This window comes from Choristoneura fumiferana, chromosome 14 (assembly GCF_025370935.1).
Source record: "Choristoneura fumiferana chromosome 14, NRCan_CFum_1, whole genome shotgun sequence".
NCBI lineage: Eukaryota > Metazoa > Arthropoda > Insecta > Lepidoptera > Tortricidae > Choristoneura > Choristoneura fumiferana.
In genome coordinates this window covers 19,347,397-19,366,285 of record NC_133485.1, presented here as the reverse complement: position 1 = coordinate 19,366,285, position 18,889 = coordinate 19,347,397, and the positions used below count along the sequence as shown (strand labels likewise).

The 18,889-nt window shown below is 39.0% G+C and overlaps 2 protein-coding genes across 6 annotated transcripts in view; one reads left to right on the top strand and one right to left on the bottom strand.

The window, feature by feature from the left end:
- Positions 1-18,889, top strand: part of LOC141435369 (uncharacterized) — a 758,872-nt gene that overhangs the window by 63,186 nt on the left and 676,797 nt on the right. The window lies entirely within an intron of this gene.
- The window catches only part of LOC141435371 (solute carrier family 22 member 1-like), an 18,141-nt gene continuing 831 nt past the window's right edge, over positions 1,580-18,889 (bottom strand). Inside the window, exons 1-6 of one of the 2 annotated variants that reach the window (XM_074098085.1) lie at positions 8,860-9,325; positions 7,539-7,737; positions 6,537-6,637; positions 5,273-5,424; positions 3,279-3,896; positions 1,580-1,773 (exon numbers count right to left, since the gene is read on the bottom strand). In XM_074098085.1, the coding sequence (XP_073954186.1) occupies positions 1,580-1,773; positions 3,279-3,896; positions 5,273-5,424; positions 6,537-6,637; positions 7,539-7,737; positions 8,860-9,044 (1,449 nt within the window). In that variant the 5' untranslated portion in view covers positions 9,045-9,325. Of the gene's footprint in view, positions 1,774-3,278; positions 3,897-5,272; positions 5,425-6,536; positions 6,638-7,538; positions 7,738-8,859; positions 9,326-18,889 lie in introns of those variants that run through there. The other variant, XM_074098086.1, reaches the window with a different exon arrangement.

The following is an 18,889-nucleotide window of genomic DNA, read 5'->3' as shown; positions in this document are numbered from 1 at the left end:
CACACGAAACGTTACCACTTCGGAGCCACTTTTAGCAATTTTAGGTTTTAAGTTTGACAAAAAAAAACAAAAACGGTTTGTATTACAATGATAGTAAAAGTAAAATGATTAAAATCCTTGAATGTACCAAATCTGGCAACTGAAGTTTGTTTTTTAGTTTAGCTCCTATACAAACAAGCTTGCACAGTGAAATAAAAACATGAAATAGTCACCAACGTGCCTCAACAAACCGAAGTTAAAGCACATAGGCAGGGACAGGTTACAATCACAAAACAAAACGACATTCGGTCCGCACGCTTGTCCCATGTAATTTATAGCTGTCGGTCGCTGGTATTCTGGCAGCAACCCATAAAGCTCTAGCCTGCCTGAATTACACGCATTGATTGAAAGTGAGGAATTCATAGTGACACTCTGGAACGAGCTGCGAGCCTGTAACTGGCTTGTACAGCCTTAGAACTTGTTTAAACCCTAGATCAATGCGAAGGCTTTTATTTTGATCTGTAATACTAGTTTTTATTGTGACAAGATAGACTGCATAAGAAATAGTTATGATCATAATACCTATCTATATCTCTTTTTATCCTACTAACATTATACCTGTTGATCCATCCATTGATCAAATTTATTTGACGGATACATGTGATGCCGTCTGTGTTTGTTTTGTTCGAATAGACGGAGACGGCATCACATTTAATCCGTCAGTTAAAATTAATCAATGGGTGGTGATACAGCCCCTAAATAGCTTGACGGATTTGGATGGAAATCAGTATGTTCTTAGGTATAAAACTTAGGCATATTTAGCTGAAAATCCTTGGTGGTTTAGAAATTTGATCTATGAGCAAGCTTCTCAAGCAGGGGCAGAGGATGTGGGTTCAAACCTTGGCTCGCATCTCTGCGTTTTTGAAATTCGTTCGAAATTTACCACTTTAGGGTGTAGGAAAACATAGAACGGAAACCTGCAGAAACCTGCGAAGCCATTTAGTGATGATTTAGTTGGGCTGGGATGATAATGATTTTAATAATCACACATAATTAAGTAAAAGATTCCACACACGCACACACACACACATCACGCCTGTATTCCCAAATGGGGTAGGCAGAGCACACGAAACGTTACCGCTTCGGAGCCACTTTTATCGTAAGGTTGCTAGCCTGTCACCTACGGTACACCTTACCTACGGTATACCTTAACCTATTATATCCTCAGTCGCCTCTTACGACATCCACGGAAGAAATGGAGAGGTGTAATTCTAACCCGACACCACACGGGGAACCAGGGAATTGGCTATGGACCAGTTCCACATTAAAAAAACTATATTGATCTTGAGATCTTTACTTTTAACAATTTTAACAACTTTGCATGTAGAGGTCCCATCAGCCAAATAAGTGGTCTATCAACTTTTAAACAAGTTCCTATCAAATGAATATGTCGCTAAAGTCGAACTTTCAAGTTGACACATACGTCTATTGGCATTATTGTTTTATGACATGCAAACGATTATCAACTTTAGGGTGGTAGATAATATTTCTAGATTGACCATTTGTATTAAAATAAAACTTGCCGTGGATCTCACGAGGTTCAGATATTTACCAAGAGCGGCGCTTGCGGGGCCAGCAGCGCGCCGACGCGGCCGACAGACGAACAGAGCGCCACCAGAGAGTTGCGGGTGTACGTGGGGAACAGCTCCGACGTGTACATGTACACGATGTTGTAGGAAAACGTCGCCAGCATCTCGAACGCCATCAGCAGCGTCAGCCCCGCCCATGCGTACTCTGTAACCAGAAGAATATCGTGAAGACATCCAGCTGGAAGACGTCTATTACTGGTGAACAAAGGAATCCCCCTTAGAATGCTATGATGGACGATAACACGCCACTTGCATCCTCCAGTTGCCTGAAATTCTCGCGATTTTGTGGGAGGCTATAGTTGTGAAACTGCTCATCTTTTTCTATCTCTCAACAGAGAATATCTGTACTGCGGGGTTATTGCAGGTGGTAGGACCTTGTTCCAGGTCCGCCCGGATTGCTACCGCCATCTTGCTCGCTAATCCTGCCGTGAAGCAGCAGTGCTTGCACTGTTGTGTTTCGGCGTGGAGAGTAAGACAGCCGATGAAATTACTGGCACTTGAGGTATCCCATCTTAGGCCTCTAGGTTGGCAACGCATCTGCAATCCCCCTGGTGTTGCAGGTGTCTATGGGCGGTAGTAATCTCTTACCATCAGGAGACCCACTTGCTCGTTTGCCATCCAGTCAAATAAAAAAAAATGGTTGCGGTAATTTTGGCATTGATTACTTTTTTACACTGGGTCTAATTCCAAAATCATTTTGAGGAATAGTTTTATTAAATCATTTCGTAACATTCTAGTAAAAAAATAATTAATGATCGTGTGTATATTTGCAAAATAACGTTTGACCTTTGTTTGACTTTCATCGTAAATAAACGCTATGTAACTAAACCGCCTAATCCTAACACTGCCAGGTGACAGAGGAGACACTCCATCCATCCCAGCCTATATACGTCCCACTGCAGGGCACAGGCCTCCCCTCAGAATGAGAGGGCTTGGGCAGTAGTTCCCACGCGGGCCCAGTGCGGATTGGGAACTTCACACACACCATTGAATTGCTTCGCAGGTTTGTGCAGGTTTCCTCACGATGTTTTCCTTGTAAAAATTTCAAATGTAATTCCGCACATGAATTTCGAAAAACTCAGAGGTGCGAGCCGGGGTTTGAACCCACGAACCTCTGCTTGAGAGGCCATAGGTCAAACCACTCGGCCACCACGGCTTTTAGGAGACACTATGTTTTTTAAAATAATAGCGACGCGCAAAGATAAACGCAGTTTTTAACGCCATGGCAGCTATGGTTAGCTAAAACTCCGATAACTTATAAATAGGATACAAAATTTAAAACCCACCTAATTTTAAAACCAAAATCCTTCAAATAGATGTCTTAAATTCGCATTGAAAATAAATATTGTTTTTTTTTGGGACCGATGATAATTGCTTTCAATGAGATCTGATTTTACGTCTTATGATGTAACTTTAATGAACATATTATGTAGTCTACCTACTAGAACGGGTAGCAAATAACTATGACAATGTAATTAACAATGAATTATTAAAAACTGTTTTTCTGTCTCTGTCTAGAAACAAAACATACTGATAGTGAAAAGAGAAGAAAGCGGAAGAAGTATAGTGCACCCATCATGTGATAGGTAATCTTCTTTAACGTAAAACAAATTTAACTTCAGTGACATTAGAAAACAAAATGTTCATTACCTTCTGGTACAAAAGGTTGCGATACGCAGAAAACTCCTCCTACCAAGAAAGACGTCAGCAGCGGCATTTTTCTTCTATACTTCGACAGCGCCAACCAATAAAACACATTTGCTGGTATATCCATCAACATCAACAATGCAAAGTTGACGTACTTATTCCCCCCGAATGACACTGAGCTGATCATCATTCCATAATTGATCAGCGTTATTGTAAACCACCACACCATGCACACCAAAAACCGTTGCATCATGATTCTAGACTTGAACGTCTTCAGTAACAGCTTCCAATCGTTCAGATTGGACGAATCATCTTCTTCTACGTAATCTAATTTGTTTAGTATCTGTCTGTCAATGGCGACATCGTTTCTCTTAGCAATCTTCTCTATGATCTGAATGCCGCGGTCTTTCTTGCCTTTGCTGAAGAGCCAGCGGATGCTTTCGTCAAGGAAGAAAGAGTAAGTGAGGAGGATGAGCGCCGGCGCGTAGATGAATCGGAGGAAGTGGCGCCAGTAGGGGAGCGCCCAGGATATGAAGGGGAGGATGATCAGACCACACGTAGCGACGTTCAGTAGGATCATTTGGTACAGAATTGCTTTTTCCTTTTCTACTATTTCGATACCTGCAAATTTGAAGACATTTTGTCAGTTAAAAGTGAATATTGGAAATAAACTTGTAGCCTGTAGAATAGGACTATAGGTAAAAAATATATAAAACTCCTTTTACGTAAAGTAGAAACCTATCGATAGGACATTATCAATTCTAAAAACTATCAATATCAAATATCAATTAATATAATAATAGTATATCAATTCTCTATGTACACTAGTTACTACATAGGTACACGACGAGTCTATCTTAAGTTTTTTACCTACATTGTTTCTACGTAAATAATTGTATAAGATGGTCTAATAACAATTAAAATAATTGTAACCATAATCCAAATGTAGAAATCCCACTTAACACGCCCTTTTAAAGCAAAGTTAATTAAGATTGAAAAGTAACGTGTAGTTAATTATAATAGCAATTTTAACAATAACTGCACATAATTACCTACTGTCATCATTATCACATTGTTCAATAAAAACTTGCCTTAAGTATTGAAAAACATGATATAATGCCGAAGGACTTACAAAGAATAAGCATCCTCATAATTATCTTTACTTGTACATGCATAGCTACGTGTTAATATACATATAGTTGTTCTGTTTGTCGTATAAGTGTAGGTTTACGGCGTAGACGGCTTAATAAAACTGAAGGGTGTTTAATCCATTAAGTTATAAGACAGAAGCTTATAAAAGTTATATTATATTATTATTATATTATAAAAATGCCAAAAAAATGTTGTAGGAACATTTTTGCAGAAATAAACAAAAAATATGGTTATTCTCGTGTTTGATCCCTCATACTAGACATGTAGTCACGCAAGCAATGCCTGCATGTAAGCATGTAACTATAAAAAGATAACATAACGAGATAAAACTGTAATGCAATAATTGCTAGTCCACTACCAAAAAGCAACATAATGGCAGAGTAGCAACGTTAGCTGTTTATTGACACAAACCTCAGCAAAGTCAAAGTCTGGATCAGTTATTTCTGTTGGAGCAAGGACATGATTCCCCGTGACTCTTCCACCAACTCCTCATCTTTGGTCTCGTATACCTTTACTTGCCCGAATTTCACTTTCCATACTAACGTTTGCCATAAAATTCATAGAACTTTGCTGTTTTCAGGATTTTTTAAAATGTCATCTTATAGAATGCAAGGTTAGGTTAATATCAACTCTGAAGAAAATAGTATTTCAGAAATAAATTAATTTATCACAAATGAAAATTATGGATTCGGGCAAACGATAGAGAACCCTTTGGTCTATTTACGGGTCTGCGCGGATTTTGTGATTTCCGAGAAAAAATTGTACGAGCTTGACTCCTCTGCTTGAGAGATTACGGAATCATGGACCAAAGTGACACCAGGCTCTCATAGTTTTCAAGAACTTACTGAGCATGAACATGGGGCTAAGGGCGTCCCCGACGGCTGCCTCCAGGGTCTCCAGCACCACGTACGTCCAATACTCGCTAGCGCAGCTCTTGGCCAGCCCCAGCACGCCGCCTAGAGTGCCGGCGAACACGGCTGCTGTTTTACGTCCGTATCTGCATATAAGTAGACATTAAGAACCCTGTTGCACTGAGTGAGACAGAGAGAACACAGAAGGTAGAGAAAGTGAAGCTGTGGTTCTAAGCTTTAGCTAGAGAGGGGCGCCAAAAACTTGTGGCTTAGGATGGGACATCGATAAGCATGCAGTTTTTGAGAAAATATGCGCCAGCAGAGGAGTGGTATATGTCATGGTGACATCCTTGCTCTCCCCAGATCAAAGGCTGCACTGAGGATTTCAGTTATTGCTGTCAAAACAACGTATACGTTCTGATGGTGATTATGTGACCCACTTAGTATTTGGCTAAAACATCTTCTAGGTTTCAATTAGCAAAGTTTTTTGGCTAGTGCCATGTCACCATGATTACATATGGTTGCAAAAGTCAAGATCTTACAGATGGACAGTCCTTAAAAATATGCTGTCTTTTAATTCTGTGCTATGCTTAATTATGTAGAAACATTTCACTACAGAAAACCCAATTAAACTCCACAATTTAGCTAGGTTTTGGGTTAAATGATATTGTTCTGCTCGCGCGAGCAGAGCGGTGGCGCGTAGTGTGCGTGTTGCGGCAGCCGCCGAGTCGCGTGCTCCTGAGAAGAAGGGCTACGAAATAGCCCGAAACATGTCGAGCTAAACTCGGTTTATGACGTGAGTTATCCGTTACAATATCATTTAATATGAGTGAGTCTCACGGTAGTTTCAGGTTTTGGGTTTTTAGAATTTACTTGGCAAATACTGTGTTGGTTCAGACTGATACAATATTTGCAGTCTAAATGTGAATACGGAAGACGCAGCGTGGGTAGACCCACCGCAAAGTGAACTAATAATCCAGTGACGGTCGCAAAAATCCGATATATGGGGGCGGCGCACGGTCGGTCATTCTGGTCCTTTGGGGGAATCTATATTCAATAATAATAATAATAATAATAATAATATGCCATTTATTTCGGACAGAATCCATAGAGGTTAGTTACATACAATGAAAATACAAACAAGTGGTGTTAGTAAGTAGGTAATAATATATCAGACAATAATGGACATGTCAATAGTGGACATGTTTCGATTGACAATTATTATGAAAAGTATTCCTATTGCGTTTGTATCACTTACCGATCTGATATCTGTCCCTGGACGAGCAGTCCTAGCATGTTGCCGAAGATATGAGCTGTGCCCACCAGTGCACGTTTCCACTCCTCGCATGCTAGTCCGAACTGAAATGTCAACACAAAACTGATTAGAATGGACTAAAGTTAAGTTGCGTGACTTATTTCGGTTCGGTAGAACAAGTGCCTTACACAAGCCTCAACATTTCTATTCCTCTTATTGTTAGTTCTGTAAATGACATATTGCTAATAGCCGTTGCCAATTTCAAGCAAATATATTCGCCTATTTAAAAATAACTATTACAGTGGAAACAAATACTTGACAAGTCTAAATATTTGCAAAAAACTTGATGCATGGGATCGTAGCGACCCGTTGAAACCGGTCAGTCCTCAAAGGGGTCAAGCGACTATAGATTGTATTACCATGGATTAGAGTTTATTAAATCGTAATTTACGCTATGTAAATGAGGTGTTCTCGTAAGCCGTGTACACTTTACATTTGCTGTTCAAGTTGTCGATAGTACGGTAGCTCAATTGCAATACATTTTTTTTAAAGTTGATTAAATCTACACTTTGCCTTGTGAATCGGTTTATTTCAGCGGATATTTGGACATGTTTGACTAAGATTTTAATGTAGACGAACCTCTTACCTTACTAATATATGTACAAGAAGTAGTATTGAATTGTTTTGTTTTATTATGTTTTAGGTAAGTGGTTTGCTTATTGTTAGCCACACTACCATTTCCTTCTTCAAGGTGAAGGCTGTAAACCAGCAGCTCTGCTGAGTCCTTTACCTCTTCACAAATTATTTTTCTTTCATTGTATTTTGTTATGGTATATTTTTGGCTTTGTGAATAAACATTCCTTCTATACCGAGCACGGAATCATTTCCAAGCAAATCTGATGAAGTACTAACCAGTAAACATAAAAAACAAAAGATCGTGACCCATGGAATCCCCTGATGAAAACCCTACTCAGAATTATAGGAAATCATCATAATCATCATCACCTCAGCCATAAAGCTGTGCGGGTCTTCGTAAACCCACTCTGTGCAAGGTTCGACGCGGCTTCCAAAAACTGGCTGCTGACAGGACCCAAGCTGCTCGTAACGGCGGCACTGCCGGATGCCTTCATCATCAGGGTCAGGGGAAGACACGTTCAGCCAGGGTACGGAGAACGTGCCGTTGTCGCAGCCTGGTAGCTTGCATCTGAAACAGGGTTTCTTAAAGTGGGGTCCGTAGCATGTGTATCAGGGGTCCGCAGTAGGCCAGTCTGTAAACAGATTTATTAGGAAATTTCCAAAAATATTTTAATTGTTTAAATTGTGAAAGTGGTCCGTCACTGCAAAAAGTTCCCCCCTCACCCTGACCCTGATCTAAAAGATGATTAACATTAAGAAAGTATCCTAGTCAACACTAAGAAACAATACTGCCCTTCTAACCTAAGTCAAAAGGTAGTATCTCAAAAACATCACCTTTGAGTTCATCATCACCACGTGGTGCAAATGCCTAAGTTACACAATAGTATAACTCAAAAGTGTTTTTTTTGAGATACCGCCTTTTTGGCTTAGGGGGCAGAATAGTTATTTGTTATGCATGGCTTTAGGTTTTAGGATTGAACTATGAGCGAAGCGAGTGGTTAAAAGGTGAATCCTGGGAGAAGCGTAGGGTTTCAAGGCACGAGATGCTTAACGACTTTACAACCGAGCAAAGATAATTTCTCATTACAGTGAGAAATTAGTATGGAAGAAAATAAATAATCAGTTTTGGATTATTCATAGTCCACTAGCTTGCGCCCGCGGCTTCGCCTACATAGCAGATCTACTTTACCCGACAGAAATCCGCATATTACGGCCACATTGCGTTCATTTTGCTTAGGAGAGGGGCCCTGCTAAAGCTGCATAGCTAATCAGAGATATCTACTGTACCTACTGTACGGAATTCTCGATCGCGGTTGGCCGGTTTTGTATTTATTTTTACGGTTTTCTCATTAAATATTGTTGTACTTAATAATATTGTAACAAGAACATTATTGTAAAAACCAAAGAAAAGGCTTAGGAGTTTTTAGTGATTAAGTTGGTGTAACAGAGGCAGAGCGATAAGGAGATGGCGGGACGACTGTCACGCATAGTATAAAGTAAATAAAGTGGAAAGAGCATGCTCTTGACAGGGTCGAATAGCAGAAAAAAGGGAAGGTCTTTTCCCAGCAGTAGGACACTTTAATGGGCTAAAAAAAGTTGTTGTAGGTGGTAAAAAGTTATTGCCCTCACATTTGGTCCCTTAGTCGCCTTTTACTTCTCAGCCGGTTTAGAACCACTCACACAAGCTCACCTGTAATGCACTTCTTCAACGGCAAACACATAGTTGACATTATACATTGTCCCGGTAGCGTACACGAGGGCAATCATACAAAGCGTGAAGACCTGATGCTTCCCGAAGGCACCTAGCTTTCCCAAAACAGCATCCAGGTGCACCGGCTTTTGCTCGGCTCCAGGCTCTTCAACCAACAACGCCATGTTCGGCTTCAAAGCACACGTCTTCTAGAGACCTTCCCCGAGTTTCTTTTACCCTGGGTTTGGGTAGAACCGTGGAACCGCCGTGATTACATCCAGTTTTATCATGCGTTAATAAGAAGCAGTATTTTTATTTCTTTTTCACAGTTGTAATTAACTGTCACCAGAAACGTCCTTTATCTCCGAGCACGAGTCACGAAACTATAACAGTTGTAACTGATTACAATTTTTATGTAGTTGTTTAAATCAACAGTGTACTGCTCGCGAGCAAACATGGAAGCTAATGCTTAGACAATTAGTCCTCGTGACTAGACTGGACACTCTGGGTCAGACAGGTAACATATTTCATAGTCACGACATATTTCATCAAGATAGGACTTACTGTAATGATACTGGTAATGATACTTCCTACCCGGATCAAATATTACATTTTCAAATCTATGTTCCTAATTTTGTAAACCAGATGACTATGAAGCTGTTAAGAATCTTCTTCCTCATCACAATGTCTTAGACTATCGCGGTAATTACTAAATTTATGATTAAAAAAAATATATTTTAGAGAAGCTCGATATTTCGGCACAGCTGCATGTGCCATGATCGATCACGAAACAACTCAAACCACATGTATCTTTGTTCTTTTCTCTTCTTTTTCTTCGCTTTTTATCTAATGTATTTTGTTTTATAATAGTCGTATTAATTTTTAAACTAGATACAAGGGGCCCAAATGGTAAGTCAACCGTGAACTTTAATTCAATCATTGTCCTATTATTTTGTCTTTTGCCATTATTTAAAAAAACTGACGTTTTTGTGACGTTAATTTAGCAGTACTGATGGTTGCTTAATCTACAGATCCTTCTTGTAATCATTGTTTAAAAAAAAAAGAATGCTGATGTTCATTTTATTCTTGCAGATGTACCCTGTTTATGTTAATAACATCCTTATCTTTAGCTTCTTTTTCCACTAGTACAAAGTCTGGCTTTGATATTACCACAGACTTTGGCGTCTCTGTGCAAGTCTCATCTACGTCTGTAATAGTCCAGGTGACGTCACTAGCTCAGCGGTGGGCAGTCGGCGACCAATTTTCCTTTTCCTGCTTGTGTGCTCTATTCAAGAATGGCCGGTTATTTCGGTCGAATACAAAGTTTAGATTCTCGCCGCCTTAGCGAAGAAGTTCGGTGATGGTCATCGGGAAGCAATAAATAAGATCTCTATATTGCTACCTAAGGTTTTTATAATTACAATTAATTGTGGTACAAATTAAGCTTTTTTGTTATTGTTTGTACGAGACTGTACAAATCTTAACAGTTTTTGACCCCTGGAGTGGCAGGCGTCCGGGTCCCAACACACCCTTGTTTGGCACGTTATTTAATACATGACTGAGAAAAATTTGGTTATTAGATATTAGTTAATGAATAATAAAGTTCACAGAAATTGAAGGTCATTCATTGTTATTAAATTAGATATGCCATTTTGTGCTAAACTATCACTGTAAGGTTTATATACAATAACATTAAAGTGTTTTTTTTGGTGATATTTTTTATAAAATTCGCGAATTCGCGAAATTAATTCGTAGGTGTCATTGCCACTCAAGGGAGATTTTTTCAAAATGGCCGCGCCACTTGACAGTAAATTTTAAATATGGCGCCGCCACTCCAAGGGATATAGACGATATAGATAACGTTTCGTGCGTAATAAGTTGTATTTGCTCATGTCAGTCGAGAGTACACATCCTACAATTATTATAATCTATCTTTTGCCCGCGGCTTCGCCCGCGTGGAATTTGGTTATCGCGCGCTGTACCCTCGGGAACTGTGCACTTCAAGAACAACAACAAAAAGTCAAATATGTCGCTCTCTGGCCTATAAACTATCTCTATGTCTAAAATCAAGTCGATCCGTCGCTCCGTTTCGACGTGAAAGACGGACAAACATACAAACACACACACTTTCGCATTTATAATATTAGTATGGATGCGAATGTGTATGTGTGTATTTATGACTCCTTTACACTAAAACTCATTTGATGAAAATAAAGTCCTGTTCATTTTATCTCGACCTTGTTTCTGGCTAAATTATTATCTGTGAGTTAAAACATTTGACTGAATATTTTAAATTAAATTCAATATAACAATTGTTGTCAAGGACAACGGTAAAACCATAAACAAATATTTATAACCATCCCGACGTAAAACTTGATTATTTGAAGTGATAAGAGAATTTTGTTTTCAAATAGGCAAATATCATTATGTAATGAAAACGTAAGAATATAACTAATTCTACATTAAATACGAGACAACCATAACTCAGTGGTATCGTGTGAGCGCTCAACCGTTGTTAAAAATTTGTAAAATTAGTAAAGTTTATTTTTTATATTTATACATTAGTTTCGTCCGGGCTCTGGCAAATGCTGGGCTATGACTGATTTGAATAGTTATGGTTCTTAATGAGTGATGAGATGAGAACTTCATTATAATAATATGTATTTATTTATTTGCCAATAAAAAATCACAGCTTTACAATTAAAACCAATGCGCTGTAAAATTCAAATTAAACAAAAAAAAACACAAAAAAGACAATAAAAACACTAAAAATACGTAACGAGAAAAAAAGATATATTTTTTCTCCTTGCTTCCCTAAAGCGACGGAAGAGCACGCCCTCCGGCCAGAAGTCGGAGTGCAGGAACATCTGCAAATAAACCAATATCATTTATTGAGTAAATTAAAAAAAAACATCTTAGTACTATCGGTTCGGGAAAACCTCTGTTAAAGAACTCGGTAAGAAACTCATACATTTTAAAACAGATTTACGTAGTATATTGTTATTTTATGACGTCGAACGTTAAATATTCACAAACATAATTTTATAAATTAAATTCTGGTTTTGTTCCGCGTACCTTGATTTTAGAGAAGCTCGATATTTCGATATTTTTTTGTGTCGTTTGATCATATGCAATAAATATCGAGCTTCTCTAAAATCAAGGTACGCGAAAAAAACCTGAATTAAATTATTAAAATTAGTAATGTCCGCGATAGTCTAAAATATTGTAGGTATTTCCAAATATCCCTGTCCGTGATTAAAAATCATGAATTTTATAATACTTTTTTTTTTACTAGCCTACAATAGTGTCCCACTGCTGGGCAAAGGCCTCTTGATCTCCTCGGTTTACTAATGTTTCGGCGAATATCGTTTCATTTCGCAACTTTTCATTTCCCAACTGTTTAATATTTCTGAAACTAACCTAACCTAACCTAAAGGGTTCTACACGATGGCCCTGAAATAAATCCTGAAATATTTACAGTTTTAGAGTTTGCGAAATGAAAAGTTGCGAAATGAAACAGGTTGCCAAACGTTACGTTGCGAAAAGGCAGTACTCGGATCTCCACACCCCCCGTGTCAGCGCAATGTCAGGCCAATCCCTTGCATACGCGTCTAAATCGTCCCGCCATCTCCTTTTCGGTCTGCAGGGCTACTACGAAACCCGAAACTCGAAGTTCGTGTCGTGCGGTCCCTCTGACACTTATACTATTTAATACGCGAGCGCGAGAGACGGTACGATACGAACTTCGAGTTTCGTGTTTCGGAGTAGGCCTTCTGCCTCGCCATCGACGGCCGTCCTCCGGTGCCCACCAAGTGACTGTGTGAGCCCACCTCTGTTCTTAACAATAAATTTGAATTTCGTATCTGTTCGAACAGTATTTTTATTTATTTATGATATCCCATACCTATAACAAATGCAACAAATAGCTGTGGTTTATTTGAATATACCTTGGAACTATGGTCAGATGGTCACATGGAAACGTGTGCTTATTTTATCATAATACGAGTAACGTGCCAACATTATTAAAACAAGTTGTTAATTACCCACGTGGGACTTTAGTTCCATTCACATAAACACAAGTGACTCTCACAGTTAGTTCTGTCTCAGCTAACTTAACTTCTTGATATAATTTTGTTAATTTACATTTAGATTTGATATCGTTTTGAACTAGCCATTCGCCGCGGAAATGACGTAGAAAACCTACCAAGCAATAAATGTATCTTAGGAATCTTGGAAAATCGACTTTGATAACTGATGACTTTTTCAAACGAATTCTAAGGTTTTTAAATAGGAGTTAAATTTGCGCGTGCGACGGATGGAATTCTTTGAAGTCTTAACATAACTGTAAGGTGCTGATGGAACCAAAACAAATCTTTCTCTTTCTTTCTTTCTAAAAACATATAATTAGTTCGCCAGTTAGATATTCAAAAAATATCGGACATTCTTTTGTCTATTAAACAAATAATCTATTGAATCAGGCGTTACTTTGCAAAGGGCCATATCAATGAACTAAAAGCAAAGTCACGCATGCAAATTCATGCAAAAACCCCGACATTGTGACTTCAAAGTTCAATATCTCAAAAACGGCTGGACCGATTTTGATAAAACATATCTAAGAACCATCGCTAGAAACCCTGCTTTCAAATAAAAAAAACCGCATTCAAATCGGTTCACCCGTTTAAGAGCTACGGTGCCGCAGACACACACACATAGCAGTCAAACTTATAACACCCCTCTTTTTGCGTCGGGTATTAAAAATAATCCAACACATCAACAATCCCCTGACTAATTACCAGCATCGCTTGCCTGTCCTATGACAGCGATAGATTCCTGCATAATATAGACCAGGTTCCAGAGTTACCCCGACCGTATACTTTTATCAAATTACTCGTTCTGATGAAGACGTCAATGGCTCTAATGATGCTGATGGGGTTTTGATTGATCTATCCGGCCCGAAGGACCAGTCTATAGTCTATTAAACTATAAAGTAATAAGGCTTAGAAAGTTTGCTACTAGTTATCATAACCTTTACTGTTAATATGGCCATCATCATCCCATCTTGGAATAAGGCTTGGGCAGTAGTTCCCACGCGGGCCCAGTGCAGATTGGGAACTTTACACCATTGAATTGATTTGCAAGTTTGTGCAGGTTTCCTCAAGATGTATGTACGTAAACCTATCGTAAACTCTTTATTGGTTGTACAAAAAATAAACAAAAATACAATCTGAAACATGGATACACAGAAAAACCCAGAAAAAGAAAACAGCGCTGCATGGGAATCGAACCCAGGTCCTCAGCATTCCGTGCTGCGTGCTTTGAACCCTACACCTCCACTGGACAGGAGTCTAGACACAAATTTCTCCCATGCACCACACATTTCAGCCTGCTTTTTTCTTAGTCACTTAAGCAGCGACACTAACGACATCTATGTTTTAGCTCTTATCGAGAGACGTCTACACTCCTTCGGAACTAACTGCTTACCCGGACAGGAGATGTCGCTGTTAAGCAATCAAATTAAGTTTTTTTTGGTCTTTCCGTTGGATTTCACGGGATGACCGTAAAAGTAACAAATTTGGAGTTGAAATAAAAAAATACTCCAAAAACCCATATCTTAAATATAAGGTACATGTTTAAAAGAGAGCTTCTCGCTTTATAAGATTACTACCAGTCAACCTTCGAGTGGATAAGATGAACAATTAGTTAGTGACGGCGTTGTGTAGGATTCTTCCCATTTTTCTTCACCAAAAAACAACTTGTATTTTTTCAAATAATAATTTCGAAAAATTCAGAGGTAACGCCCGGATTTTTACCCACGACCCTCTGTGTGAGAAGTCAGATAAGTCAAACATTGGGCAACCACGTCTTTAATAACTATTAAACTGGATCAACAAAACGTAGATTGTTTAGTCTAATAAGATAATAACTAATTCATTTAAAAACAATGGCAGTTTAGTCTACAAGCAGCTAAGAGATAAGACGCGTGATGTCAAAGGGCATACATTCTCTCAGTCTCAGTCTGCATTCTTCCTCAGTTATTTGAATAGACCTTTGAATTAAGCTTTGTATTAAAGTATAAAGAACTATTTGTTACAATTTATAATCGAGCATGACGCACGTTAAGAAGATACGTTGAATTCGTCAGTTTAATTATCTCTAAGTTAATTCCTCTGGAGCTACAGTAGGGTTGATAAATTTTAGGTAGCACGTGCGAGTATGTTAAATTGGAGTACCTGTATCAATTTTTGGAATACATTAGTTCAAGAGATACGTTGACATACACTAAATATACTAAACCTTCTGTCTCGGAGTTATAGTGCCTAGCTTCCAGCTCCATAATCAAATTAATATAGATAATATCTAATGTTGTTTAGATAAATGGTACGGAACCATTCGTTCGATAATAATAGAATATTGAAAACATACGTATGTATAAATTACAATGTATGTAATGTATGGGCGGTGGTGATCTCTTACCATCAGGAGACCCACTTGCTCGTTTGCCATCCAGTCGAATAAAAAAAAATGTTATAGGAACTAGCTACAGAATAAATAATAGTAGGAAAGAAAGAAAGAAGACATTTTATTCACTAATACGGAAGAAACACAAATACTATAAAATTTACACAATTACATACAAATAAACCAAAAAAATACATGAAAATAGTAACATAATGCAGTTTGCAGGTGGTAGGACTTTGTGCAAGGTCGCCCGATTGCTACCACCATCTTGCTCGCTAATCCTGCCGTGCTTGCATTGTTGTGTTTCGGCGTGGAGAGTAAGACAGCCGGTGAAATTACTGGCACTTGAGGTATCCCATCTTAGCCTCTAGGTTGGCAACGCGTCTGCAATACCCTGGTATTGCAGATGTTTATGGGCGGTGGTGATATCTTACCATCAGAGACCCACTTGCTCGTTTGCCATCCAGTCGTAAAAAAAAAAAAAAAACATAATACACATTTTGTGTGTCCCCGCAAAAGCGAAACGATCGCTGACTCAGCATTACGCTGTGGCCTTAAACGCCAGCAGCGCAGCAGTACAATTATAGCCCGATAGGGTTGGTTAAAATCGTCTTTCAAATTTGATTATGTAGACGCACATATTTATTTAGTTACAGTGCAAGTGAAATTATAAAAGCGCGTTAAAAACACAATATTTAAAAAATAAGATAAAACTATGCCGGGTGTTTCCTGGAACACGAGCAAATAATTAAAACATATAGTTCAGGGACTTTTAAAAATAATACGGTCTTTAGATTTTGTAGGCCATCCTAGAACCTACCTGGCGTCGTCTGTCTCGCTAGAAATATCAAATATCAAACATGCTTTACATTGCTTCTTCGAATAAACTTTAAAGTGTAATAAAAAAAAAGAATTATTTTTAAGAGTTGCTGAGCTAATATTGTCCAGTTTGACGAGTGCGATCTAAGTTTTAATTATTTGCTCACAACACCCGGTATAATACTCAAGCCCTAGAATATACCACTTATTGACCCATGCGGTATGCAATGTGTGACTGTTTGACGAGCCGTATAAATAACAGGACTTGGCGGTCACCAAGGCTCTCTCGCGGGCTACTACGCATATCAAAGTTCGTATTGTACCGTCCCTCTCACTCTCGTATTAAATAATATAAGCGTCAGAGGGATGGCAAGATACGAAGCTCGAATTTTTCTCTTCGCAGTAAAGCTACTAGCACACTGACGACGGAGGTAGAGCGGTGCGGCGCGAGCGGTACCTGTTGTAATATTCGAGCTAACATGAAAGAGGGCACACAGAATATCGCTAGGGAAATAAGCGTGGCGCGGTATTGTGTGTGGCCTCGTTCACGTTAGCTCGAATATTACAACCGGTACAGCCTCCGCTCCGCGTCGTACGGGCATAGTTAATGTACGACTTGTTAATGCACGCTAAAATAATGTACGGCCTGATAATCCGTGCTTACGTACACCAATTATCATGCCGTGCATTATCACCTCGTACGCACTAGCACGAGTGTAGTTAATGTACGACTTGTTAATGCACGGCCTGATAATCCGTGCTTATGTTAGGTACATTTGTTTTTCGTGGACACCGAATATTAATTAATTTAGTAGAAAATGACTTAATTTGGTCCTGGTGCTTCGGCGGCCGCTGCCGCAGCACGCTCGCTACGCTCGCTCGGCTCGCGCGTTGTGCTCACAATTGGACCTAACACAAATCTATGGTCGTTCGAACCGATTGGATTCAAATTATCACGTCGTATATTATCAATACGTACATTACAGCGCGCGCAATATTTTGTACGCCCTGATAATGCGCGACCATGATACTGTACGGCATTATATTTAGAAGCAACAATGCTTCGGATTGTCACGTCGTACATTATTGCGCGTACATTCCGGTTTGTACATGATTGTTCCCCCGCCGCACCGCTCCGCCTCCGCCCTCAATGTGTTTCTAGCTTTAGGGCCTGGCGGTGGACGTGTCTCTTTTACACACGTTTTTGTAGCGAGTAACGTGTGAAACTTGGCGAGTACCCGCGAGTCGCTGGTGCGACGGACGCACGGCATTCTTAAGCCTTTGTGGTAGCTCACCTAATCGGATGGCATTGACACCTGTTCACCGCACAGAGAGAGCCCGGAATTTTCGTGATACTTTTGACAATAGATTTAGGTTTAGGTTAGTTAGTTAGTTTAGGTTTCCTAGAATTGACTCAGAACTTCGTCGTTAACTCTCCCAGTGACCGATGGTAAAGCATGCACAAGGACATTGGACGTGACACGAAGGTCCCGCAAGGCCGCCGGGGTCGTGAACCCTCGGCTTTATGCGCGTGCGCCTATGGTAACTGTTCCTCTGTTTAGACTGCGCAAGTAAAACCCTTTTTATATATATAGCGCGCATAATGTCGGCCACATAAACCATGTTTTTCCGAGCCGGTGGTAGATTTTTTTTGACATTCATAAGTGCTTGTTATAGCCTAAACTGAATAAAGATACTTTGACTTTGACTATATAAAAATATCGCCCAGATCGCTATTATGTCCTTTTCGTTATTCGTTGTTTGTGTGTTTGTGGAGTCGCAGTGCAAGTTAAAACTTGGGTTAGTTTGTATTACTGTTTTTGTTGCATGTATAGCATTCTTGTTTACAAATAAAGATTTTTACTTTTTTTTTTTACTTTTTTTTTAGGGTCCCAAAATATCTCCATATCGAATTTTATCGCAATTGGTTGAGTACTTCAAGCGTGTTAGCGTAACAAACAAATAAACTCATTTTCGCATTTAAATGTTATAACTAGCAAGGGTTTTTTGCATCTTCGTGGCGAGGCAAACTGTTACAGATAACTAGACTTAGTTATTAGATTACATTTATGAATCGACTTTGAAATAAATAATATTACATACTTATATACAAGATACGCGCGAGAAACAATACCTCTCCTTGCAGTCCAATTTGTCCACCGACGCAAAAAGAGGGGTGTTATAAGTTTGAGCTGTCTGTCTGTGGCACCGTAGCTCTTAACCTCCTACGCCCAAAGTCCTTTAAAAAGGACGTATCAGTAATTTGACATTGAACTCTCTCAGAAGTGACAAAGTTTAATGTTCATAAAATAAAAAAAATACTTGGGCGTTAGGAGGTTAAACGGTGGAACCGAATGCGGTTTTTTTTTATTTGAAAAGTTTTCTAGCAATGGTTCTTAGACATGTTTTATCAAAATCTGTTCAGCCGTTTTTTGAGATTTGAACTTTGAAGTGACAAAGTCGGGGGTTTTTCAACTTTCTGTTGGTTAGGTTACAGACAGACAGATGGACAGACATGGCGAAACTATAAGGGTTCCTAGTTGACTACGGAACCCTAAAAATAGCTCTTCTTTTTTCCCGAATTGGAATGTGTGCTGTCCCACTTTTGTTGTACGAGTACTCATTATCTACAAAGTAAAAATAAACCATAATAATTACAATTAAGGAGTCAAGAGACTTACATACATTGTAACTAATACTCGTTCTCTCACATCATTAACTAATTTTGGTGTCATCCGCTGATTGTTCGATC